Source organism: Alligator sinensis, unplaced genomic scaffold (genome assembly GCF_000455745.1).
Source record: "Alligator sinensis unplaced genomic scaffold, ASM45574v1 scaffold161_1, whole genome shotgun sequence".
NCBI lineage: Eukaryota > Metazoa > Chordata > Crocodylia > Alligatoridae > Alligator > Alligator sinensis.
The window spans coordinates 1,344,398-1,366,990 of record NW_005841974.1 but is presented as its reverse complement, the minus strand read 5'-3'; the positions used below and the strand labels follow the sequence as shown (position 1 = coordinate 1,366,990).

The window sequence follows — 22,593 nt, the reverse complement described above, 5'->3', positions numbered from 1 at the left end:
TCTGTGCTGGGAAGTCATAGATATCTAGGTTCAAACTCCCTCTGGGAGAGTAGGGGGGTCTAGAAACCAGGACCTAGAATTTCCCAGGTGAGTGGCCTATCCAATGGAGCCATGGGGACAAAGATAGAGAAAGATGCACCCTTTCTGTTCCTAAGCATAAGTCGGATAGTCACAAGTTTTGACTGACTCCATTTTCAAGCAGTTAAGGCCACTACAAAGCAAAAAGGGGCACATACACAGCCTTGGTTACTACCACACGCACCCCATCTGAATAACTGCACACTTGTCCATGTGCACAGAGCTACACATTCAGAAGTAGAATTATACCCTGTAAATGCCGTTTTTAGTACTTAGATGGCCAAGTATGGACACTTAAATGACCAGGAAGGAAATAGAATTCTACCCTTGGTTTCAAAGCACTTGGGGAAATTAAGGCAGGAAATTAAGGCATTGTCTGCCTATGTCCTTAGACCCACATAGCTACAACCTACACCCCTGAAATTGGGAAAATTAAGTATTTGTTATACAGTAGCTTCCTGAGGTTCAAAGAAGAACCAGGGCCATGGAGTGTTGTGCATTGCACAAATATCAATAAGAGATTATCCTAATTGAAAATAGTTTACAGTCAAAATAAGGACAAAATATGAAAACTGGATATAGAAAATTAAGAAGAGAGAGAATGAGATGGTAACAATGGTAGGATTGCAACACTGCACAAACTATTTGCAACATTACAGGATTCAAAGTTGGCTTTGAAAGGTTTCTTTAACATAAATGTAAACAAAATATTTCAATGGATCTGTAACAGATTCTGTTCTGTAAGCTGGACACCCCAATTAAATCAGCAAGTCTTGCATTCACAAAGACTATAGAAATGTGCCCTATATTTGTAAAAAATAGATTTCATTATTTCTGGGAGTTGCATACCTTGCTGTCCTTTAGACGATCTTCTTCTTTGATGGCTGGAATTATTTTTAATGTTATTGATCCCTGAGACTGAGCCTGAAAAATGATAAATATTTCTTTTAATAGAAGAAGTGCAAAGGAATGCTGCAGACTATTCAGATTCTACTTATTTGGACCTGGTAAATCCCTTATTTCTTTTATATAAGAGAAATGCACTTCACCTGGAGCAGAGCTATTAGTACTAATGTGGGGGTTCCTATTATGGCCCAAGAAGCCTGAATAGTATATTTGTTCTTCTGAAGGAATACATAAGAACTTCCTAACTAAGAGTGTACTAAGGTTTGCACTGGAAATCCCTGATTTCACATTAACAATTACATCTAGCTTTCAAATCAGGTGTAACTGACAGAACAGTAGAACTTTCTGTATAATTTTAGTAAAATATTCACTTTTGCAGAGATAACATTTAATATAATGTTTCTTACTGAAGTCTTTCATATTTTCCACATATTCCTTTGGGTGTTTTATTTAAACACCCACACCAACTTGATACTTCTTGCACTTTCAAACAAAAGCCACTTTTGAAAATTATAAACAAGGGAAATCATTATTCAGCATTTATTGTGGGGACATATTTTTAATCAGCTATTCTTGCCATAAACAAACCATGGAAGGGAAGCTCTCAGTCCAAGCTAATCTTTTGTATGCATCACATTTAGAATGATTTCAAACTTTCATGGTACTTTCTTAATGTTAAAACTGAAAGCTAAATATGGAAAAAGCTAATGTACAAAAAGGTCAAATTTTGTTCATATTAACTCTTATATAGTTTAACTGACAGCCAAATTTTATCTATCTAATTGTACTGACAAGTTCCTTTGATTAAAAAAAGAAATCTCAAAACAAAAATAATAGCAAACCAAAATCTGACTGATTTCTTCTGGTCGCTTGTGAAGCACAGCAATCCCATTGACTTCTCTTAATTCATCTCCAACATGGACAAGACCTACAAAGAAAATAATTATGTAAAGACGAATGCTCTGGCTGATAGTTTCTGCTCACACCCATTAACATGTACACATGTTAGCACTGTATATATCTCATGAATCAAAGTACTCCATGGCCATAATCTGCTGCTAGAAATGGGTGCTCGTTTTCTTGCCCTTGCACCATCTAGTACTCTTCCCCAGGGAAACAGTCACCTAACAATGGAAAAGAGATATACTTTGCAACCAGTGTCAATGCCAGTGGATAACAGGTTGTTGTAGAACAGTGTGGGCTTCTCTGTCTGCTGGGATTTTAGCACAGTGCCAGGTTTACCAAGGCCCTTTGGAAACTTACTGGACAAAATCCTAAATCACACATTAGATGACTAAAGTGTAGCTGCAGGCCATGCTCTGATTTATGCAACCAGGATCAGGGATTGCACATCTCTAGAGATGGATCCTGTTTCACCCAGGTCTTATCCATAAAAAAGAATAAGTGATTTACATGCCTCCACTAGGTGATTCAGAGTGCAGCATTTCACAGCTGATGTATGCTGCAGCCAACTCAGAGACAGTCAGCACCTTGAAAAAGCCAATTCCCTATGAGATCCCCACATACCACCTGGAGAAGGAAAACAATGGGTTCTCTCAAGTTGCTCCTAAAAGACGTAGAGCTGCTACTGTAGGCTGCACAAAGACATATGCTCCACTGGCTGTTGTGGAGAACAAGAACACCCTGGAGACCTCCTACAGCTTGTTCAGAGGCCACTAGAAAAAACTCTACAGTTGGAAGCAGATGGAAATTAGAGGATGATGCTCAGCAAGCAGGGGAATGAAGCCGAGTTCCACAACTGGCTTGGTTATGAAAGAAGATTAAAAGAAGCTAGGATAATGTTATGAAAAGGACAGGATAAGAAAAAAGGGAATTTCTTGCTCTTCAGTTAGAATGTGTGATAAAGGAGTAGTCTGCAGTCACCAGGTCATAGTGCAGAGTAGAGAATGCCTGATTATTACTGTATGATTCTGGGCTTTTCTGGTCACCACATGGGTCCAAGAAGGAATGTTTTCCCTTTCCTGTTGCTACAAGTGTCAGGGTGTTTTTACACCCTCCTCAGAAGCATTAGGTATTAGCCACAGCCAGGACTGGGAGTTTGGACTAAGGCACACCAATGCTCCTGCTGGGACCTAGAGGTATCTGGCTAGAGGGTCTTGCTCTTCTGCTTTGGGTGAGACCAGTTTCCACATTTGAAGTTAAGAAGGAATTTTGCCTCATAGTCAGACTGATGTGGATGGTGAGGGGGGTCTTTGCCTTCCTCTGCAGCAGGAGGTGTTGTCTGCTTTCCTAGATCTCTCAAGTGTATTTTAACAAATTCTTTCTTGTTCTTGCAGTGGAAGAGGTTGACAGTGCTCTTGTCCCCCTGCTTTACCTGTGGCAAGTTAAATAGCAATTTTGGTATTTCAGGAATGCTGCCTGGTAGTTTTGTATAAGATTTGCCCAAGGTTTAAGAATTAGACAAGTGTTTGTCAAACCTATGATATTTAGCCAGGGTTGGATCCTGCCTTGAGCAGGGGGTTGGACTAGATGATTGCTAGAGGTCCCTTCCAACCCTATTTTTCTATGTCCCATCTGGGAGACCTCAGCACTCTCTCCACGGCACCAAAGCAGACAGACTATACGATTGCACAGATTATGGCATGAGCCACCAGCTGGCCACACTGACCTGGTAAAGTATAAATAAGTTAAGCCAGCTGCCTAGGATGGCAGCAGCCCCACTTGATTGGTTGCACAGCAGCCAAGACAGAACTGAAACACTGCCAAGGGGGGCTACTGCTATGCACACAGCATCACAGGACAGTTCCCCCTCTGACTTCCCTGAAGGCATACCCTAAGAGAAGATTCCAGCCAGCATCTATTTTGGCAAAGGTCTCTCTCAATCTTACCCCAGAGCACATCAAAGATGGGGGAGTGAGCAGAGAAATAGAATTGCCCTCTTCCTGGCACTGGTCCTAGTTCCAACCTTATTGGCTCAGCAGCCAGTGGAGCTGGAAAAGAAGGCTCCACACACCATGGAGTGCAACTCTTCTCAGGGGAGCTGTGGAAATGCACCAACTCCCTAAGAGCTCGGGGATGGACTACTGAGTCTAGGGACTCTCCAGTAAATAATGCAGAGTGATAGTTGGGTGCAGTCTGCTGGAGGATCCAAATCAGGAACCTGAGGAAAAACTGTGTTTACTTCACAGATTTAGATTCCATCTCAAAGGAGGCTGAGCCCCACACTCCACCCACCTGCCTCCATAACAGAGGTAAGCGAGAGCTCTGTGGGTGCTGGATTGCAGCCATCATCAGCACCTGGGAGGGAGAGTCCCTGAGATTCTCACCCTCCTGCAGAACCCTGCAGCAAGAGCTCAAGATATGACAACCAACTACCCTGACTACGGACCCTTGGAGTCCTCTCCTCACCCTCGTGCTTCAGTCTGCATCCAGAACCCTCTAGGGTTGGGACAGCACCCCTTCTGAGATCTGTCATCCCTAATCTTTGTCTGCATCATCCCATATCTCTGGTTTTGGGGAACCTATCTATTTGACCATAGAGCATGACGTTGAAAGCCTAATCACACAAAGTGTAATGGTGATGCAGAAGACCATAAAACTGATGGGAGGTCACAGACATTATGCACCCCCTCATAGAGGTGTGCAATGTCATTTGTGCAGGCCATGACATAGTGAATGCAGTATCATTGGTGCGGTTTAGTGGAGCTGCTACTTTTGGGTGGCACCGGGCCCTAGAAGCAGCCATTTCAATCTGCTGCTGATAAGAGTGGAGGCTCCCAGGAAACTCCACTTCAATCAGAATCAAACAATTTCCTTTGCAAATAGATCTCAAGTGCAGGGTGAGGCAGGGTTGGTCACAAAATGGCATATGGGGTAGAGAGGTCAGCAATCCTCTTGCTGCTAAGAGATGGAGAGAGATATAAGGACCCCCCTTCATGAACCTCCTCCTTTTGGGCCTGCACCCATGCTGAAAACCCCTTATTCCAGTCCAAGACTCACCACTACTGGGTAGCCTCATTCCTTGCAGATTCCTAATGGTGTGTGGCCTGCCATGACTCATTCCTACAGATACATTTGACTGGCTTCTGGCTGACTTCCTATGGACGACAAGCAGCCTCTTCTCCAGCACTACAGGTCTAACTGAAACTGGCCCAAATTGAGCCAGTAGACTTGATGCAGTTCTCTCTCTGAATGTTACCAGCATGTTATGTCAAGGGCTAACTAAACACCTCCTGAATTTGACTGACCCTGACTGCCTCCAATGCTATTCCTTCATATAGTGCCTGCAAGCCTTCTGTGGCATTTCTGCCTGAGTGGGACAGCACCCTCTGCTTTTGCTCGATTGCTTCTGGAACTATGTCTTTGCATACTTTGGATTCAAAAATTCCCCTCCCTTCTGCCTCTTCTTTTTCCTGGGTCAGCTCCTGCCCCCTCTTTCTCTGTGTCCAGCCCCTCAAGCAAAAGATTTCCACGTTGTACAGCTATATTGTACAGCAGACAACATGGTGTGACAATCCCTTTTCCAGGCTGCAATGTGTCATTAGACAGATGAACATTGCCAGGACATTCTAAGAAGGCCTAGAGTTCTCTCCACAGCTGACCTGGTGAGTTTGCAAGCATAACTGTACTGCAGTTCAACATCGTCCTTAAGATGCACCAGGGGTGCCAAGGGTGGAGGGGTTTTCCTTGATCATCTGTGCATGGACAAGAGACATGTGGCAATGAAAATGGTGCCCAGGCTATCCAACCAGAGTCCCCAGAGGCATAGCTCCTTCTGCATGCCATTCTAACAAACACTTCAGAGGTGTGAAGCTGCAGGGGCAAGACAGGCATGGCAGGAGACAGAAAGATGGAACTCCTTACCTAGCAGTCTTCCATCCAGGTATGAAATCACCATTGTGAAATCCTCTTAGGGGGGTTAATTACAGACAGAGGAGCCTAGCTATGGCACTAGTGAATTTGAGGAGGGCATGGCTGACCACCATCTCATTCATCGTAAAAATGTGGTTCCTGTTCATAAATGGGGAAGACCAGCACAGGTTTTCTGCTGTTGACTGATGTGCCATCTACAGCAACAGGACTTGAGGGAAGTATGCAATCTGGTGAGCGTCCAGCATGGTCTGTCACTAGCTGACAACAGCAGTGAGGAAGATGATATAATCCAGGGTGGACTGGCTGACATCTATGGCTTAGTCACTGACCATCAGGTCTGAGTCCAGAATAGCTAGTGCTGTACAGATCTCGCTGGGGACAGAGGGCAAAATTGTTGCAGATGCAGTATTTGGTGCCTGGAGTGAGCTGGAACAGCTGGGTGCAGATTCAATCACTCATCCCTCTGTAGGTATGGCATAGCTAGTATATATGAAGTTTGACTTGCTAACAGAGTGAGAGCCACAAAAAGGTTTGGGGAGCACATTGCTGCAGGAGGGCAAAAAACATGGGGTGCCGTGGCATGTCCTAATCTGCTCTCTGGTCACGTCCACTGAATATTCCCATAAAAGTCCCATCCACCTAAGTAACCAAGTGTCCAGGCACTCCCACCTGCCATTAAGATTACCTCCCAGTCTCCTGGCCATGTCTGGCCAGATGCACCCTGGCTCCCAAGGGCACTTATAAGTCAGTCTCACCACCAAGCAATGTTACAACAGCATCTGCAGAGTACAGCTAAGGTTTACTAGTTATGGTTAAAGCATGATTAAATTTTTTCTGCTTTCCTAAGCCTTGGGCAGAGACTGGATGCCTACAGGTGTAAGTCTAAACTGCTGTAAGACATAAAGAGCTTCTGGTGCCCACAGAAACATCTTGAATTCCTCTGGATCATAGCTAGAGGCTGCAAATCTCCAGCTAGCGTACAGCCAAGTAATGCACTTACCTGCATAGCAGTAATTCCAAAATTAAAAATTAATGTAATAGAATTTCATCCAGAAGTTTAGGGTAAATGACATGTAAGTAGCATTTCCAAGGCTAGTGGGTAAAACAGGATTCAGCTCACTGTGCATACTTCTGTATGTTCTGTCTGTACTGGGCAAATAACACTTGAATGAACTTAAAGATATCAGCATATCCAGAATTTGCTGATTCTTCCCACTGAAAAATCTCTAGTTCACTTAAGTGAGCTATGTAAAGACAGGATCATCACTAGCTGATCTAAGAAAGGCTGCTAGGTTAATTTTAAAACCAAAATATGAAGGAAACAATGCCAGGAATAGCTTTGCTCATACAGCCCAATTAGCAATTTACTACAGCTAGCAATTTAATATGATCATGTGAGAACCTCAGAATAAAACAGCAGTTCATGCTTGTTTTAGAGAGCCATATCATTCCATTTACTTTAAAAGGACCTCCTTTCCACTGATACCGATGGGAAGTTCTGCATTAATCTAAATGAGATGTTACAGCTCAAGACTGCTGTGACTTCACACACAAAGTGACGCTGGGTGAGTCTACACGAGATGTTTACTACAGAGTAGATTAATTACCTCCTCAGTAAATGTTGCACATCTACACATAGTAATTGTATTTAAGCTGGAGTAAACTACTCAACTCTACAGCAGGATAGTAGATGTTGCAGAATACTCTGCAGCAGCACACATGTAGATGCTTCCCTTGTTGGCTGAGGTATGAGGGTGCTTCAGCGAGGGGGCTGCTTGGCAGCTACTCCCGCACTGGAGCACCCTTGTGCCCCAGGCAGCCCCTCCTCAGCATGTTGAGCCAGGGGGGAAGCACAGCTGGGCTGGCAGGCGACCCTTGGGGCCCCCTGCCGACCAGGGCTGCCCCAACCCTGCTCAATGTGCTGTGGTCCCAAGTGCATGTTCAAATGGTGCACCCAGGAGCAGTAAATTCTGGAGCTATAAGCCCCAGAGTTTATTGCTTCACATTAATGGTACATGTTGACATGCCCACTGTTTAGCACTTCTACTGACATATATAGGCTACTTTGATGAAACTTGGCTTACTCCTACTTTTCACAGCGAGACAACTTAGTATTTACAGTAGGGTAACTGGGTAGGTAAATTTGTCTCAAACAAAGAATTAAATTTATTACACATTAATATTTAGAAAGGCTGTCATCAGAGCACACATACAGCACATCAATATTGTTAGCGCTCCAAAGGATACCAAGGTACTGACATAAAAGAAGGTGGGGGTGGGGAGAGGCTTCTGTGTGGTCTTATCCTTTTAAAATAAAGTTGGAGACTGCTCTTCCTCATTTTATGGGAAGACTTTTTTTCTGTTAACCATATTACAAGATTATCAGATTAAAACAGAGCATTACCGGTGTCATACGGAAATGTTAACTATACTATTCTAGTCCCTTCATATTAAATTTGTCAGATTAACCTACTGTGAAAAATGCTAATAGCAGCAGACTAGAAGAAAACTGTAATTTCCTAATACTTCTTCATCACAGTAGTTCTGGGAATATATTACTAGTGTATTTTAAAAGATTAAGGACTCCTAAATATTTTATTCACTATATTTACTGAATATAGTGGACTGCATACAAGTTCAGATGAGCTCATCTGGTAAATTCTAAATGATCAACCTCTAAAATTCTAAATGATCAATCTCTGAGAAGTGCAAGGTAAAAGAATTCAACTGCAGACATGTTTTATATGGACTGTACACATCATGCTGCACAACTAGTAGGTTGTTCATATAATAAACGTTGATGATCAACGGGTTAGCTTTGCTAGAAATTAACTATTTGATTTGCTATAAGTTTTTATTTTAGAAATTTTGAAGTGTAGTTTAGCAACAGCATTTTAAAGTTCCTTCTATTCAGAACCTTACCACTTCGGTCAGCTGCACCCCCTCTCATGATCCTTGCTACGATCACAGCCCCAGAGTGCTCATCCCTTCTGATGGTTGCTCCCTGCAACATAACAAAAACTGTAAAGCACTTACGTTGAACATGGGGTAACAATGGTGAGGTAATGACAAATCTGATAAGCTTTTGACAGTGGAATTTGTTATTTTAAATGGGGAACATACTGAACAAGTATCTTTCTCTTTGACCAATTTCACCAACAATCTGACCTCTGTGTTTGCACTGCTTGGTGAGCCTATAGGATGGGGTTGTATGTCTCCAGTTCCTTTACTCAGTTGTCCATCTAGATCAGTGATTCTCAACCAGAATGCTGCAGCACCCTGGGATGCCTTAAGATCTTTTCAAGAGTATCACGCAATGTTAGCACCATTAAGTGTGCAAATATGATTCACAAGATAAAGCCAGAGATTTAAAACTATGATTTCCTATTTGAAAAGCATTCTGACCCGTTGTGGCCTGAGGTCTTTGCAACAAAAGAATTGCTGTATAATTTGTTTGCAGTCAAAATAAGTAAAAACCAAGAGTTTATATTTTCTGTGGGGTGCCTCGAGCCTTAAAAGGCTGGAAACCACTGAACCAGATATTCACGTAGCCTCCATCACGCTGGCATCCAAAGGCTTCACTAGTGTTTGAAAACAGAAATTCCTTTAACAAGCTTTTTATATGTACGATCTGAGCCTCTCTGCTCTATATACAGCATATATACAGATAAACATCTGAACTAGGAAGCCTTCTCTTAGGACTACTGATAATACAGTAATTTGATCTGGAATTGAGTTGTTTAACTCAGCAGTAGAAGAAACAGGGGTATAGGTTATAGCCGTGTTGGTCTAATGACATAGGCAGACAAGGCTATGACAAGGACAAGACAAGGACACAGGCTTCCTCAGCCTGATGAAAGGTATTTATACCCAAAAGCTTGTTAAGAAGATTTACCCAAAGAACCTTGTCTGCAGTAGAGGAAAGAAATTTATACTTTTAATGTCCTTCACCACAACTGCTTGCTCTATTTCTTGCTAGAGGAAGAAGAAAAGATTTTCATTCAGTACAAAACTTCTCACAGTATTTACCTGATCAAACTGTGTGTGGACAGAATTCAGCACTACTTCCTACATCCTTGACTTCAATTCAGGAAAGGATTTTTCTCTCCATCATTTAGTCACTTTTAAACTATCAGAAAAAGATTACATGCACATTCACTCTACTTTCAAAACCTATAAGCCATAGCCAGGGATAGATCCAGGGATTTGCGGAAGTGCAGTCACACCCTGCGTCAGTCGTGTGCTTGTGTGGTGCATATATTGTGAACTCTCTGAGCTCACTGGCATGTCACTGTAGCTTTTGCCAGAGCTTCGCATATGCTGTGAGGCCTCTGAGCATACCACCTGATCCATGAGAGCTCTGGCTGGAGTCCCTGCTTTCACACAGCTCTGAGTCCAGGGTGTAAGTAGTGCTCCTGCTCATCCCTTCTTTCCCCTTGCTGCTGAATTCAGAGCTACATGAAGGCAGGGGCTCAGCCAGATGAAGTGTAAAATTAAGAAAGTGATACTCCCAATGTACCCAGCACTGGTGAGACTGCAGCTGGAGTACTGTGTCCAGTTCTGGGTGCCGCACTTCAATAAGGATGTTGTAAAACTTGAGAGGATCCAGAAAAGAGCCACCCATATGATCAGGGACTTGCAAGGCAAGCCATATGAGGAAAGGCTGAGGGACCTGGGCCTCTTTAGCTTAAAGAAGAGAAAGTTGAGAGGGGACTTGATAGCGGCTTACTGCTACATCAGAGGAGTACATCAGGAGCTTGATGAATAACTGTTCACTAGGGCACCCCTGGGGAAGACCAGGGCCAATGGATACAAACTCCTGGAAGGACACTTCAGGCTTAATACCAGGAAAAACTCCTTCATAGTCAGGGTGTCCAGACTGTGGAATAAACCCCCTCCAGAGGTGGTGCAGTCACCTACCCTGGTGGTTTTCAAGAGGATACTGGACAGTCACCTTGCTGGGGTCACTTGACCCCAGTTGTCTTCCTGCCTAGAGCTGGGAGACTGGACCCAATGATCTGCAAGGTCCCTTCCAGCCCCTAACAATCTATGAACCTATGAAGGGCTGTGGTCACACCCCGCTTGCCCTGATCCTGGATTTGCCCATGGCCATAGATGATTCATTTGTAATGTTTTCCACTCAGATAAAGTGTTCACTGCATGGTATAAATTATGTTTAATCAACTGACTCATGCACATCGGTGAATAGGTATTTACTAAGATTTGCTTTACTTGCTTATTATTATTTACTACTGTTTATTTGTTATAATGCAGTTTCTAGGCATTTTCTCTGTAATTCCTCCTAAAATTCTCATACTTCACAATTTTAAGGGAAAAGGTAGTTTGATTTACTGATATTAACCTCCCCCAAACAGAGATCAGAGCATTGATCTGCTAGGAGATGATATCAAAGCACACAATCTAATCCATTGACAAGGCTAGTCCTGGCTTCGTTTTCACCTTGGAGGTGGCAGCTCCCATGGACACGTTAACAAGAAATGCTATGCTTACAATGATATAAGGAGTTACCTGATAATCAGGTCTTCAGACAACTTCAGTATTTTTTTCTGTTTTACCAGCTTCATGATTTAGACAGAAACCTGCAATATATTCCCCCAGGCAGCATCACTGCCAAACATGAGTAATGTCCTGCCCCTTTGCAAGGAAGTGAGGGATACCTAGCATATAGGATCATAAAATGATACAAAAGTAGGGCTGGAAGGGACCTTGGGAGGTCATTTAATCCAGCTCCCTGCTCAAGGAAGGATCATCCTTGATTAAACCACTGTAGTATGACCCTACTAATGGACAAGAAGAATATGTTCTGATTTATTGTACAAAAGATGTTTTGCATTATTGTGCTCTGAAAAACATCTATATAGTGCCAAAGGGGTGTTAGCCACAGACACTCTGGCTCCACTCATGACTTCACTGGCCTGCATTTCCACTCTCTTTTCTAGCTTCTACTGCTCAATCCATTTGCTAGGTTCACAGGCTCTGCACTTGCATAAACAAAGTGAAGCAAGCAAGCATAAGCATGGCTTTCTATTAAATAAACTCTCAAGTACAGTAGCAAAGAAACGCTCCATTCTCTGGAGCACTTCTAAAGGCCTTGCAGCTCTGCCATCTTTCTGCCAAATTCCCCTGAAGTGGCAGAAGCAACAAGGAAGCTTCCTAAACATTATATTCCTTATTAAAAAGATCTTTAAATTACTCTGAAAGATTTGGAAGCTTACAGGCTTTTTGATTTTGGTTTTAAGGAAGATTGACAGTTTCTCTTGGACAAAACTTACATAACTTTTAGAGGTTTAGGTACAGTGGAAGGATTAAGGGTTTACTATTTTTAATGTCAAGGATTTGACCTGAAGTGTCTGATGTATAGATAAGCCCAACTCTCCTCCTTCATTCTGTTACTCCAGCCACTTCATTCAAGAACACATCCTGAGACTTATTCCTTCCTCACAAAGGGTCAGACCACTTTTGGATTAAGAATTGGGTATTCTTTACATACCAAAGGCTCTTTATTCTTTACTAGACGAACAATTTTCACAGATTCTTCATCAAAGTCATCTTCAGTATTATCTGGCAGAGGTGGAAGGACTGGGTCAAAATTCTTCTGTGCAACTGTGTCATGTACAACAAGCATTGCCTATTCAAAAAGGAAATAAAAAGAAAAAGAAGAAAATGTTAAAATACTTCAGGAAAGACTGGGGAGAATCTTTCTCATTCCCAACTTTACGGCCAGTACAAAAAGCTTCTCATTTGGTGAAAAATCAATAACAAGTTTTCTTGTAAGCATAATTTGTTACTTTCTTGGCAAAAGTTTGTAGCAAACTTCATGAGCTTCCGCTTTACCTAGATTAGTCAAAAAGGAAGCTAATCATCCAGTTTGCTTTTTAAAAATCATCTATGTTACTAAAGAAATTAATGTTTCCTTTTTCTGTAATCTTCAAGACCCTGATCCTGAACCTTTCAAAAGTAATGGAAGTTGTATTGTTGTCAGCATTAAGAACAGGATCATGAGCTAACTGGGTATGACAAACAAGTCACTTGTAAAAAAGTAAGTACCCTTTCAAGCCACTCTTTTTTAAATTAGTATATTTACTTGAATCCAAGACAAGATCCTCCTCTCTGCCCCCCAGTCAACACAAGTTGGAAAAAAGCCTCATCATAGATTTTAGTACTAGCCTGGGGCTGAAGCTGGAACTTAGCCACCGCCTACCCTGAGCCAGGGTGACTTGTATGCTGAAGGAGGGGGCATATGGCAAGGGAAGTATGGGGGAGACATGCTGTTGGAGTGTGGGGGTTAGCACATGCAGTGGAGACCCACAGTGTGTGGCTGGGAGGGGGGAGCATGGGGGAGACCAGTTTTCAGTGTTCCAGTTTTCACAAAACCAAACAAAATCATAGAAGACAGATAAGATAGTTTAATTGCTTCATCTACTCAAGATCAAATGCAGAAAAATAAAGAGTTGTTGCTTACAGATATCCACAAGATCCACCAGTATTGCTCATAGTCAGGGACATTAGAAAGTTAAAGCTGAGTTTGACTTGGAGCACAAAGTAAGATGGCTGCCTGGGCACATTATTTGCTCAGTATTATGCCTCACTAGCCAGCTAAGATTATGCCTGTAGCAGTGGTCACTTGATAGTCACTAACTGTTTCTTCTGGGCTCTCTCCACTCCACTGCTCATCAATTTATTGCCACCGTGCTATGATGTTACTAATACAAACAGAGAGAGGGACTGCATACTTAGTGGGTTGGACTGATGTAAGTCCTTGGGGTAAACTTCTCCAGGGCTCCTCCTCCCCTACACCCTGGTGTCCATCACTCACCCAAATGGCATTCTTGAGCCTTACTGATTGATCCCAAGGGGTTATTTCCCACAACTCCCCTTTCTGCTCCATCTCTTGGCCTTTCACCAAATTCATCCCTGGTCAGATCCATAATCAATGAGATTGTACATACAACTTTAACTTAAATTGGCAAATAAGGTGGCCTTTCCTACACTTGACAGATCTTTTTTCCTGTTTCAGTGTCAATAAATATCAGGTCATCTCATATCTCGGACCACACTCCACTTGATCAACTTCCCAGATTCTGGTCTATCCATCATTTAAGTTCCCATAATACAGTCCACACCATGGGTGATCAATTTGCCCCTTGATCTAGTTTCTTGGATGATTACAGGAACTCGCGCCACACAGTCCATGTGTAATTCAATCATTTCCTCTACTTGCTTTGTTCCACACTCGCTAAATCTCAGAGCTGTCCTTAGCACAGTCCGGGCTCTGATCAATCAATTTTCTCTCCTTGCTTTGTCCTGCTCTCAATGAATATCAGAGCCTTCCTTAGCACAGCCTGGGCTCTGCTCAATCAATTTTACCTCCTTGCATTGTCCCACACTCAATTAAGCCCCAGGCTTCTCTTAACCCAGTTAGGGCTTCAGGCACTGTTAGTTTTAACCTTCCTTTAACAAAGTTTCCCTTCTGGTGATTATGCTGAGAAAAGTAATATTTAGTAGGTTATGTTCTTACCTTCAGATGTGGTGTTGATAATAACTGAAGTAGCTCTTTTTCTTCATTGTTTGCTGGTGCAGTCTGCAATTCTTCTATCACCTTAAAAAGTATCAACATAAGAGATAAGCAAATGACTATATTCTGCAATCTCTGGTCCATGTCTATCCATTTATATTGCAAAGCAGAAAAAGTAATTAAGGGTACATTCCAAAGGCAATTTCAATGAAATAAACACACATTCTGAAAGATGTATATGATTCTAACCTGTTTCACTATGATTTATATTATGGAAACACTGTCAAAAATCAGCATCCTTGATTTAAACAGTACACAAATACACTTTAATTAAACTGGGTAAGTTTAACAACTATCCTTTATTGATACACTTTAACCAATATTTAATAAACAATGTTAGACACTTCAACTGTTTTCAGGATTTTCCATACATAACATTCCCCAAAGACTAACTTCAGGTGACATTTAAGAGTGACCTGATCTATTATGGGCAGATACTAATGGGTTCTAACAATTTCGCCTTAGCAAGAAAGATTTGTCTTGGATGTTTTCCTGATCTATTCAGTGCTTATGCCCTGCCATTACTATAATATCTGAATGCAGTCAGATATCCAAGACTGTGGTCTATTAGATTGTGGCACAGCACCTTTGGAGCCTCCACTTTAGACCCAGGCCCTCAAGGCTGAGGCAGGAGTTGCTGCAAGCAGCTGGAGAGAACACCATCCAGCTGAGCTGCTGCTCAGAACATCCTTGGAAGTAAGAGCAGGAGCCATGGGGATGGCAGGAGGCTCCTGGGCCTGGGTATGATCGAAAACTACATCCTGCTGGGGAAGGATGGCTTGGTGGGACTGCCCGTGGCGGGGCAGTTGCCCAGAAATTGCAGGCCAGTTGCCTCCCCAGTGAAAGGTGGGTGGAGGCACCTTATAACCCCAGCCCCCACAACTTAGTTGGGCACAGAGCAAGCAGTGGGCCAGGCACGCCTCCGGACACCCAAGCCTGTGGAAGGTAACTGGTAATGGGGCCAGGCACATCTAGGGAGAGGCAGCTGAGCCTGAGGGGTGTAAGACCCCGAGGCCCCAGCATGGGGGTCGAGTGTTGGTCCCAGTGAGAGGGCAGATTAAGAGAACAGGCCACATAGAGTAGGGACGCAAGGGAGGCCTGAAGGTTATGCAGTAGTGGGTACAGAGTAGGGTTGCAAGGGGTCACCTGAAGGGCTGCACTAAAGTGGATCAGTGAGTGAGACCCAGTGAGGGGACTAAATTGTTGCCCCGGTGAAAGGATGGAGGAGTAGCCCCAGCGAGGGGGCAGAGGAGTGCTAGCCCCAGTGAGAGGACATGCAGTGCACATCTGAGGATACCTAGGGCAATCACAGCCAAAGGCAGCCAGTTAGGGACCAGTGGAGTTATAGCAGGTAGCTTAGTATGCAGTGTGGCAGCATAGTGACAGTGAGCTCCAGGAGGGAGTGACAGTCCCAGTGAGACCCTGGAGCACAGGTTGGTGTGAGGCACTGTGCAATATGGATGCCATCTGTGAGGCATGGGAAACAGTATAGGGAAGGTTGGAGCTGTGTGTAACACCCTAGGCACTGGGGCATTACATGGGCAGCCTCCTGTATTTTACATCAAGTTTATTACAACAAGTCGTGGCAAAAGAGACAGGGCAGACTGCCCTAGACAGAGGGGCAGGCCAGTATGGTGACCGGCCACAAGTAGGCCGCTTTGTCACAAGATCAATTTGTGTAATGTAATCAAAATTGAGAATTAATTTTATATAAACTAGGCAAATAAATAAATACCCTTGACACTTTTAAAAGTGAGTGCTTTCAGATATAAAGTTGGAGTGATGTTGCTGCTATAATGGTCCAAGAATTACGCAAGGGGCAAGGATTTTTGTGGATGGTGTCTTTTATTGGACTAATGCATGGTTGGGATAAAGTTACACAAGCTGATAGAGAATTCCTTGCATTCAAAAGGTAGTGTAAGAATGCTGAGGTAGCCATAATGGTCTAGAAATTACACAAGCAGCAAGGATTTTTTAGGGTGATCTCTTTTATTGTTGGGATATGTGACAGGGGCAAGCTTTCATGCCCAGTGCAAACACTGGCCTGCCTCCTGTCTATGAGCCAGCCACCCACCTCACTCATCTGCCACGCCTTGATGTAACGGTATTGAGGTGTTAATTAGGCAGGAGGCTGCCCATTTTAAACCCTGACGTTTAGGGGGTTATCTGGAGCTCCGTTCCATCCCTACACTGCGGCCCAAGACTCGCAGATGGCATCCCAGGCAGCTAACTCAACCGTACCCTTTGCCCATTAGCTGTGGTCCCCTCTCTGGGACCTTCAGCTCTCCCTTAGGCCCAGACCCCATGTCAGGCCAGTCAGGACCCCGAGCTTCTTTGCTCTGTGGGCATCCCTGGCAATGGGCCCCTGGCCCTTTTGACCCCTCTCTGGGTCCTGGCCCCAGCATGGACCAGTTGGGTACCTCGGGTCAGGTCTAAGCTGCTTGCTTGTTTTCAGGGGTCCCCCATTCCCGGCTCAGGTGCTTCACGAAGCATGCCTGGCCCCATGGGATCACTCACCCCAGCAGGCTCAGGCGCTTCAAGAAGCTTGCCTGGCCTTCCCTGCATTAAATAACCCACCCGAAGATGGGGAATGAGGTTAAGGCACCGGGGAGATGCTCATTCCTGGCATTTATATGGGGACTGTCGTGCCACTAGCAGCCCTACCAGGCCTTCCTGCCCCAGCAGGGTGCAGTCTTAGGTCTTGCCTAGGACCAATGAGGCCTCCCAAACCATCCCCATAGCTCCACCCTTACCTCCAAGATGTTCCTGGCAGAGCTCAGCAGAGAGGTATTTCATCTCTGCTGGCTGATTATGAACTGCCCTCAGCTCAGGGAGCTGGGCCTTAAAATGGCCGTCCTCAACAGGCACCTGGCCCTCCCTGGCTCGGTCCTTAAGGTGGCAGCACCACCAGTGCCCTGCCACAGGACAAAATTAGACAAGCTTTCAAATACAAGACATTCTTAATCAGGTCCAAGCAGAACAAGCCAAGCACAGCATTCATTTGAAAGCCTATCTAACTCTATCCCAACTACATAGCTGACCCAATAAAATATATCATTCTAAGAAATCCTTGCCTCTTGCATAATTTCTGAACAACCATAGTTACAACATAATGCTTACACTACTATTATAATTAAGGATATTTCTGTTATCTGTGTGACCAAATAATTTTTAAACCCAAGATCTTGAACTTCATAGTAATTTGTGGCAATAAGTTTCACAGTCCTATATACGCTAAATCATTTAAATTAATTCTCAAATCCTCTTTTAGAAGTATAACTGTTGAAGGAGGGAATGCTGCTGTTCTGGCAGCAAGTCCTTTTTTTTCCTTACATGTGAACAAGCCATATATTAAGGTTTAGTTTTCATATGAGTGACTACAGTTTGAGACTTCCAATCTTTTCCTGTATAAATTTCAAATCTAAGAACGAAAATAACATCATTTATGAATAAAGTAATAGGAATAAAACATACTTACATCCTCTACCAGAGCTGCTGCACTATGTAAAACAGGGGTTGGACTCTGCCTTTCATAATGACGGAGCTTTTCATGTATCTGAAACAGAGAGGTTTTTAGGAAAATGACAATATGCAAATGCAAAAATACCCGAATTTTTCACCATTGCAACATGTTTAAAGTAATTACTTAGAAGTTCTATTGCTTGCATCAGAAAGAATTATGTACAAAGGAAAGTTTATCAAGGTGACAGTAATGCATAGGGAACCTTTCAAAACTACCTAAAAAAGTTCGGAGCACAACTTTCATTTTGCACCATTAAATCCCTTGTCGCTTTTTGAAATTCTTCTCCTATATAGCCTGGGGGAAGGGAAAAAAATTGAAGACAGTGCACAAATGCTTATCTTTCTGCCTTAATATTCTGTACCCATGTTCAGACGTCAATCACACTTGACTTAGGATCAAGACACTGTTTTGGTAGATAAATTATTTAGCTCTGACAGAAAGACAGAAAAAGATTTAAATGGATACTATCATAATGTGTAAGTCATTATTCTATTCTATTCTATTGTGAACCCTCCCCCATTAATCTTCTGAAAGCCTCATTAAACCTTGGTCCATCTGGTTGCCGCAGGAATCAAATTTTTTTATCTAATATCAAACATTTCTGAAAATTTCACATAAACAACCATCAGTTCTGAAGATCAGTCAATGTAGAGCTGATCCTTTTTGACAAAGGAAATGTAAGATTTCACAAAAAGAAATGAATTTATGGACACTGAAATTTGCACTTATCAATGACATTAAAGTGAAATTTCTATACAGAAAAAGCAATTATTTAAATGTAAGAAAAATATCAACTGAGGATGGAGAATTCCATGCCCTTTCTGAGTTGGAAAGAAGACAGTTTCTCCAGCTTCAAGATTATCTTAATTCAGGAATAGTCAGAAATGTTAAGGGTATTTATACACATACTTTTTTGTGCCGTGACACACCAGAGATCCACAACTTCGAAGCAGACTCGATTAATCATGGTCCGCTTCACATGTGAGCTGATGCGAACTGTGTTGTACCATGTGCAGTTGTATAAGTGATGAAATGCATGTCAGCGCATAAAAAATGGCAGCAGTGCACTTTTGAACTAAAGCACTTTCAATGTGTTTTAGTTCAAAAGCGCACCACTGCCATTTTCTCAGCACTGACATGAGTTTTGCTGCTTCTACAACTACAAGTGTCACAGCACTTGGTGCTTTTCAAAGTGCCTGGCACTGCAGCTCTTACTTGTGTAAAAATGCCCCAAGTTTAGAGCAAATAAGACTTAATGTTCATAAAATACTGCTTTAAATATAAACATGAACAGTTTGAAGTACATCATAGTCTATATCTAGTCTGCTCTGCTCCATAATAAATAAGCATTTGCAGATTACCATGGCTAAAAAAATTCAAAGAAATGCAAATTACTACCCATAAAGAAAAAATTATTTCAAGAAATAATTTACCTTAATTAAGTAACTGAGACTCTTCTCACTGAAGACATCTTTAAGGAATCCCATTTCTTCTTTGTGATTTGAATCAGGTCTTAGCTGAGATGTCAATAGGGCTAAGGTTTCATGCAATCCTAAATTAATTACAATGTATACAGAACAAAAATGTTTTAGGTAATGTCTCTTATTTACTGTTTGTTATAGACTCTGCATTAGTTTTACTAGTCCACATGCAAAAAAACCATTCTTTTGATAACCAACATTATATTGAAATTTTCAGCTAACTTTCAGGTATTTTTCTCTCAAAGTTAGTCTCCCTTCTTAAACAGCTGATCCTCTTTGAGGTCTGATATCTGGTATACTGAAAGACAGAATCTTGATTGGTTCTTTAATAAGTCATTTTGAAATGTAGCTTTCCTCTGTCTATTTCTGTCAGACCTTATAACAGCTGAATCTAACACAATTTAAGTAACTAGGAATCATATTAATACATTCAATCTAATCTACCTAGAATTACAGGAGGAAGGATGAATGTGCTGTGATTTGTCACCTCCTCTTACCCAATGCTGCCTCAGCTATGCTCCATATTAGAAACTTAGCTAGCTTCCAAGTAAAGTACCAAACCTGGTTCAAAATGTATTTGCTGGTAAGCTGTAATAACAATCATAATATAAGCAAATTCAATATTTTAGTAGGAGGGAGTAAGCCAAAACAAAACAAAACACAAAGAAACCCCAAGAAGATATCCCTTTGGAAAGGGAAATTAGACAAACATGAGTAAGTTAGTTAGAAAGAAGTTAAAAGGAGCAGTCAAAAATGTAAAAGGCCTGGAGGCAGCCTGGAAGGTCTTTAAAACCACCATATTAGAGGCTCAGGAATAGTACAGACTGAAAACCAAAGGCCACATCCAGACAAGCGTGGCCATGTGGTATGTGGCACCACAAACCCATCTGCAGTGCCACACACAGCACATTCAGGTGTTCTCCATGCTGCTATCCTGCAGCGTGGAGGGCTTTTTTGACCCCAGGAACAAGGTGTACTGCTGCTTCTTGTCCCCAGGTAAAACAAATGTCCGTGCTCATGTGGATGTGGCCAAAAAGGACAACCAGCAGTCAAATCAACACTCTGTGTAGTTTACTAACAGAGTTAAGGAGGTGATCCCCAGCAAAAAGGCACTGTCAAAAAAAACGGAAGATGTCCCCAAATCGGGGAAATGGGAAAGCCCATCAACTCTGGCAGGTCAAATGTGAAAATGTAACAAGGCAGGCCAAAAAAGAATTTGAGGAACATTTAGCAAAAGGTGCTAAAGTTAATAATAAAACATTAAATACATCAGAGGCAGGAAGCCAGCTAATCAATGACATTATTGCAGATGACCAAAGTGAAAAAGGTACATTCAGGGAGAAAAAGGGCTATAGCAAAAAAAACTAAAGAAGTCTCGGAATTGGTCTTTATTATAGAGCATATTGGAGAGATTACCACATCAGCTCAATTCTTCCTAGCAGACAGGTCTGAAGAATTTGACAACAGAAAAGGTATTAGAATAAATCAATAAATCAGCACACATGAGTTACTGGGACCAGATGTTATTCTCCCTGGTGTTCTGAAGGAAATCATATGTGAAACATAAAGGTGGAACTGTTGGCAATAGCGTCTAAAATATTGTTATAAACTGTCTCTATGCCAGAGGACTGGTGGGATGCCAACATAACATACATCTTCAAAAAAGGGCTTCTGGGAACTGCAGACCAGTGTCACTTCTATAAAATCAGCAGTCACATGGATAAGTATGATATACTTAGGAAGAGAGTCAAAATGGTTTTTACAAAAGGAAATCCTGCCTCGCCAATCTATTGGAGCTCTTGGAGGGTGTTAACAAGCACATGGACAAGAAGGATCCAGCTGATGTAACATATGTGGATTTTCAAAATCTTTTGACTAGGTCCTTCACCATAAGACTAGAAAGAAGGTCCTTTGGTGGATCAAAAGCTAGTTAAGAAAAACAAAGTTTCATTTAAATGGTCATTTTTCAGGATGGAGGAAAGTCGATACATTGGTTCCCCCAGGGAATTGTGCTGGGCCTGCTTTTGCTATATATTTTCATCAACAACTTGAAAAACAGAGTGTACAATGACATCTCAAAGTGTGTTGGTAATACTAAATTATTCTGGGTAGTCAAATCGCAAGCTGATAGTAAGGAACTGCAGAAAGATCTCACAATACAGAGTGAGTGGACAAAAAAGTGGCAACTGAACTTCAGCATTGACAAATGTAGAGGTTGGGCATAACTAGATTAAAAAAGAAATTAGATGAATCCATGGAGGACAGGTCCACTAACAGGTATTACGTAAAAGAGTCATGCATCCTCTGAACAAATGATGCCAGGGAGGGCACATCTACATGTGAAAGTAATGCACACAAATAAACTACAGAGCAAATTGCTCCGCAGTAAACTACTCCCAGGTGCAGCATGTACAAGCGCACCTGGGTCAGGAGCAAATTGAGGTGGGGGGAGCAGTTTAGACCAGGACTGCTCCTGCTCTGCTCTGCCTCCTTGTAACAGCCACAGGGAGCTCCAGGAGGCAGTACCGACATAAAATTAACACCACTGGGCTGATATTGGTCAGGCATATGTTAGGTGAGATCCGTGATCAAACTAAAAATATTGGCCAGAAATTACAAAGGTAAATGAAGTTATACCAGTGGTACCACCTTGTACAGGTGTAGCTTGTTTTACTTGGTGAGCATTGGTTTTGCTCCACTGACACAAAACATAATTTTGCTGAACTAGCTGTATCCGGGCTAGGAGGGTAAAGTGTTTTTTGTCTACCATAGTTTGAGCATCAAGGGAAGTGTGGCTGACCCAGCCACACCCCACCCCAAGGTACGTGTAGCAATGTATGTGGCTCATTCAGGCTACAAACTGGTATGCCTGCAGGAGGTCCCTCAGAAAGGGGAAAGGTTCCTGCAGTGGGTAAGAGCAACATTCTGAAATGCTCTAAGATTCCCAGGGACAGGAAGACCAGCTTGAAGACTGATTATGTTGCAATGGAGTCTGGTTTAGACAGCTGGGTGCCAACCCTCCTCCATAAAAGACTACCCTGTGCTTTTGGTCTCCGGTAGGGCTGTGCGAACCAGCACCATTTCATTTTGACTTCTGGTTTGCCGTTTTGAAGGGACAGTGTTTCATTTCATCGTTTCGTTTAGCTTTGAAGCACTGTTCCGTTTCACTTCACCAA

General features: G+C 42.5%; 1 protein-coding gene across 3 annotated transcripts in view; it reads right to left on the bottom strand.

The window, feature by feature from the left end:
- MPP3 (membrane palmitoylated protein 3) overlaps positions 1-22,593 on the bottom strand; it is a 143,920-nt gene that overhangs the window by 70,954 nt on the left and 50,373 nt on the right. For all 3 annotated transcript variants that reach the window (XM_025200725.1, XM_025200726.1, XM_025200727.1), the window contains 7 exons: positions 19,370-19,488; positions 17,892-17,969; positions 14,357-14,437; positions 12,329-12,466; positions 8,740-8,821; positions 1,827-1,912; positions 928-1,002 (listed from right to left, as the gene is read on the bottom strand). In XM_025200725.1, coding sequence (XP_025056510.1) covers positions 928-1,002; positions 1,827-1,912; positions 8,740-8,821; positions 12,329-12,466; positions 14,357-14,437; positions 17,892-17,969; positions 19,370-19,488 — 659 coding nt within the window. The remainder of the gene's footprint in view (positions 1-927; positions 1,003-1,826; positions 1,913-8,739; positions 8,822-12,328; positions 12,467-14,356; positions 14,438-17,891; positions 17,970-19,369; positions 19,489-22,593) is intronic.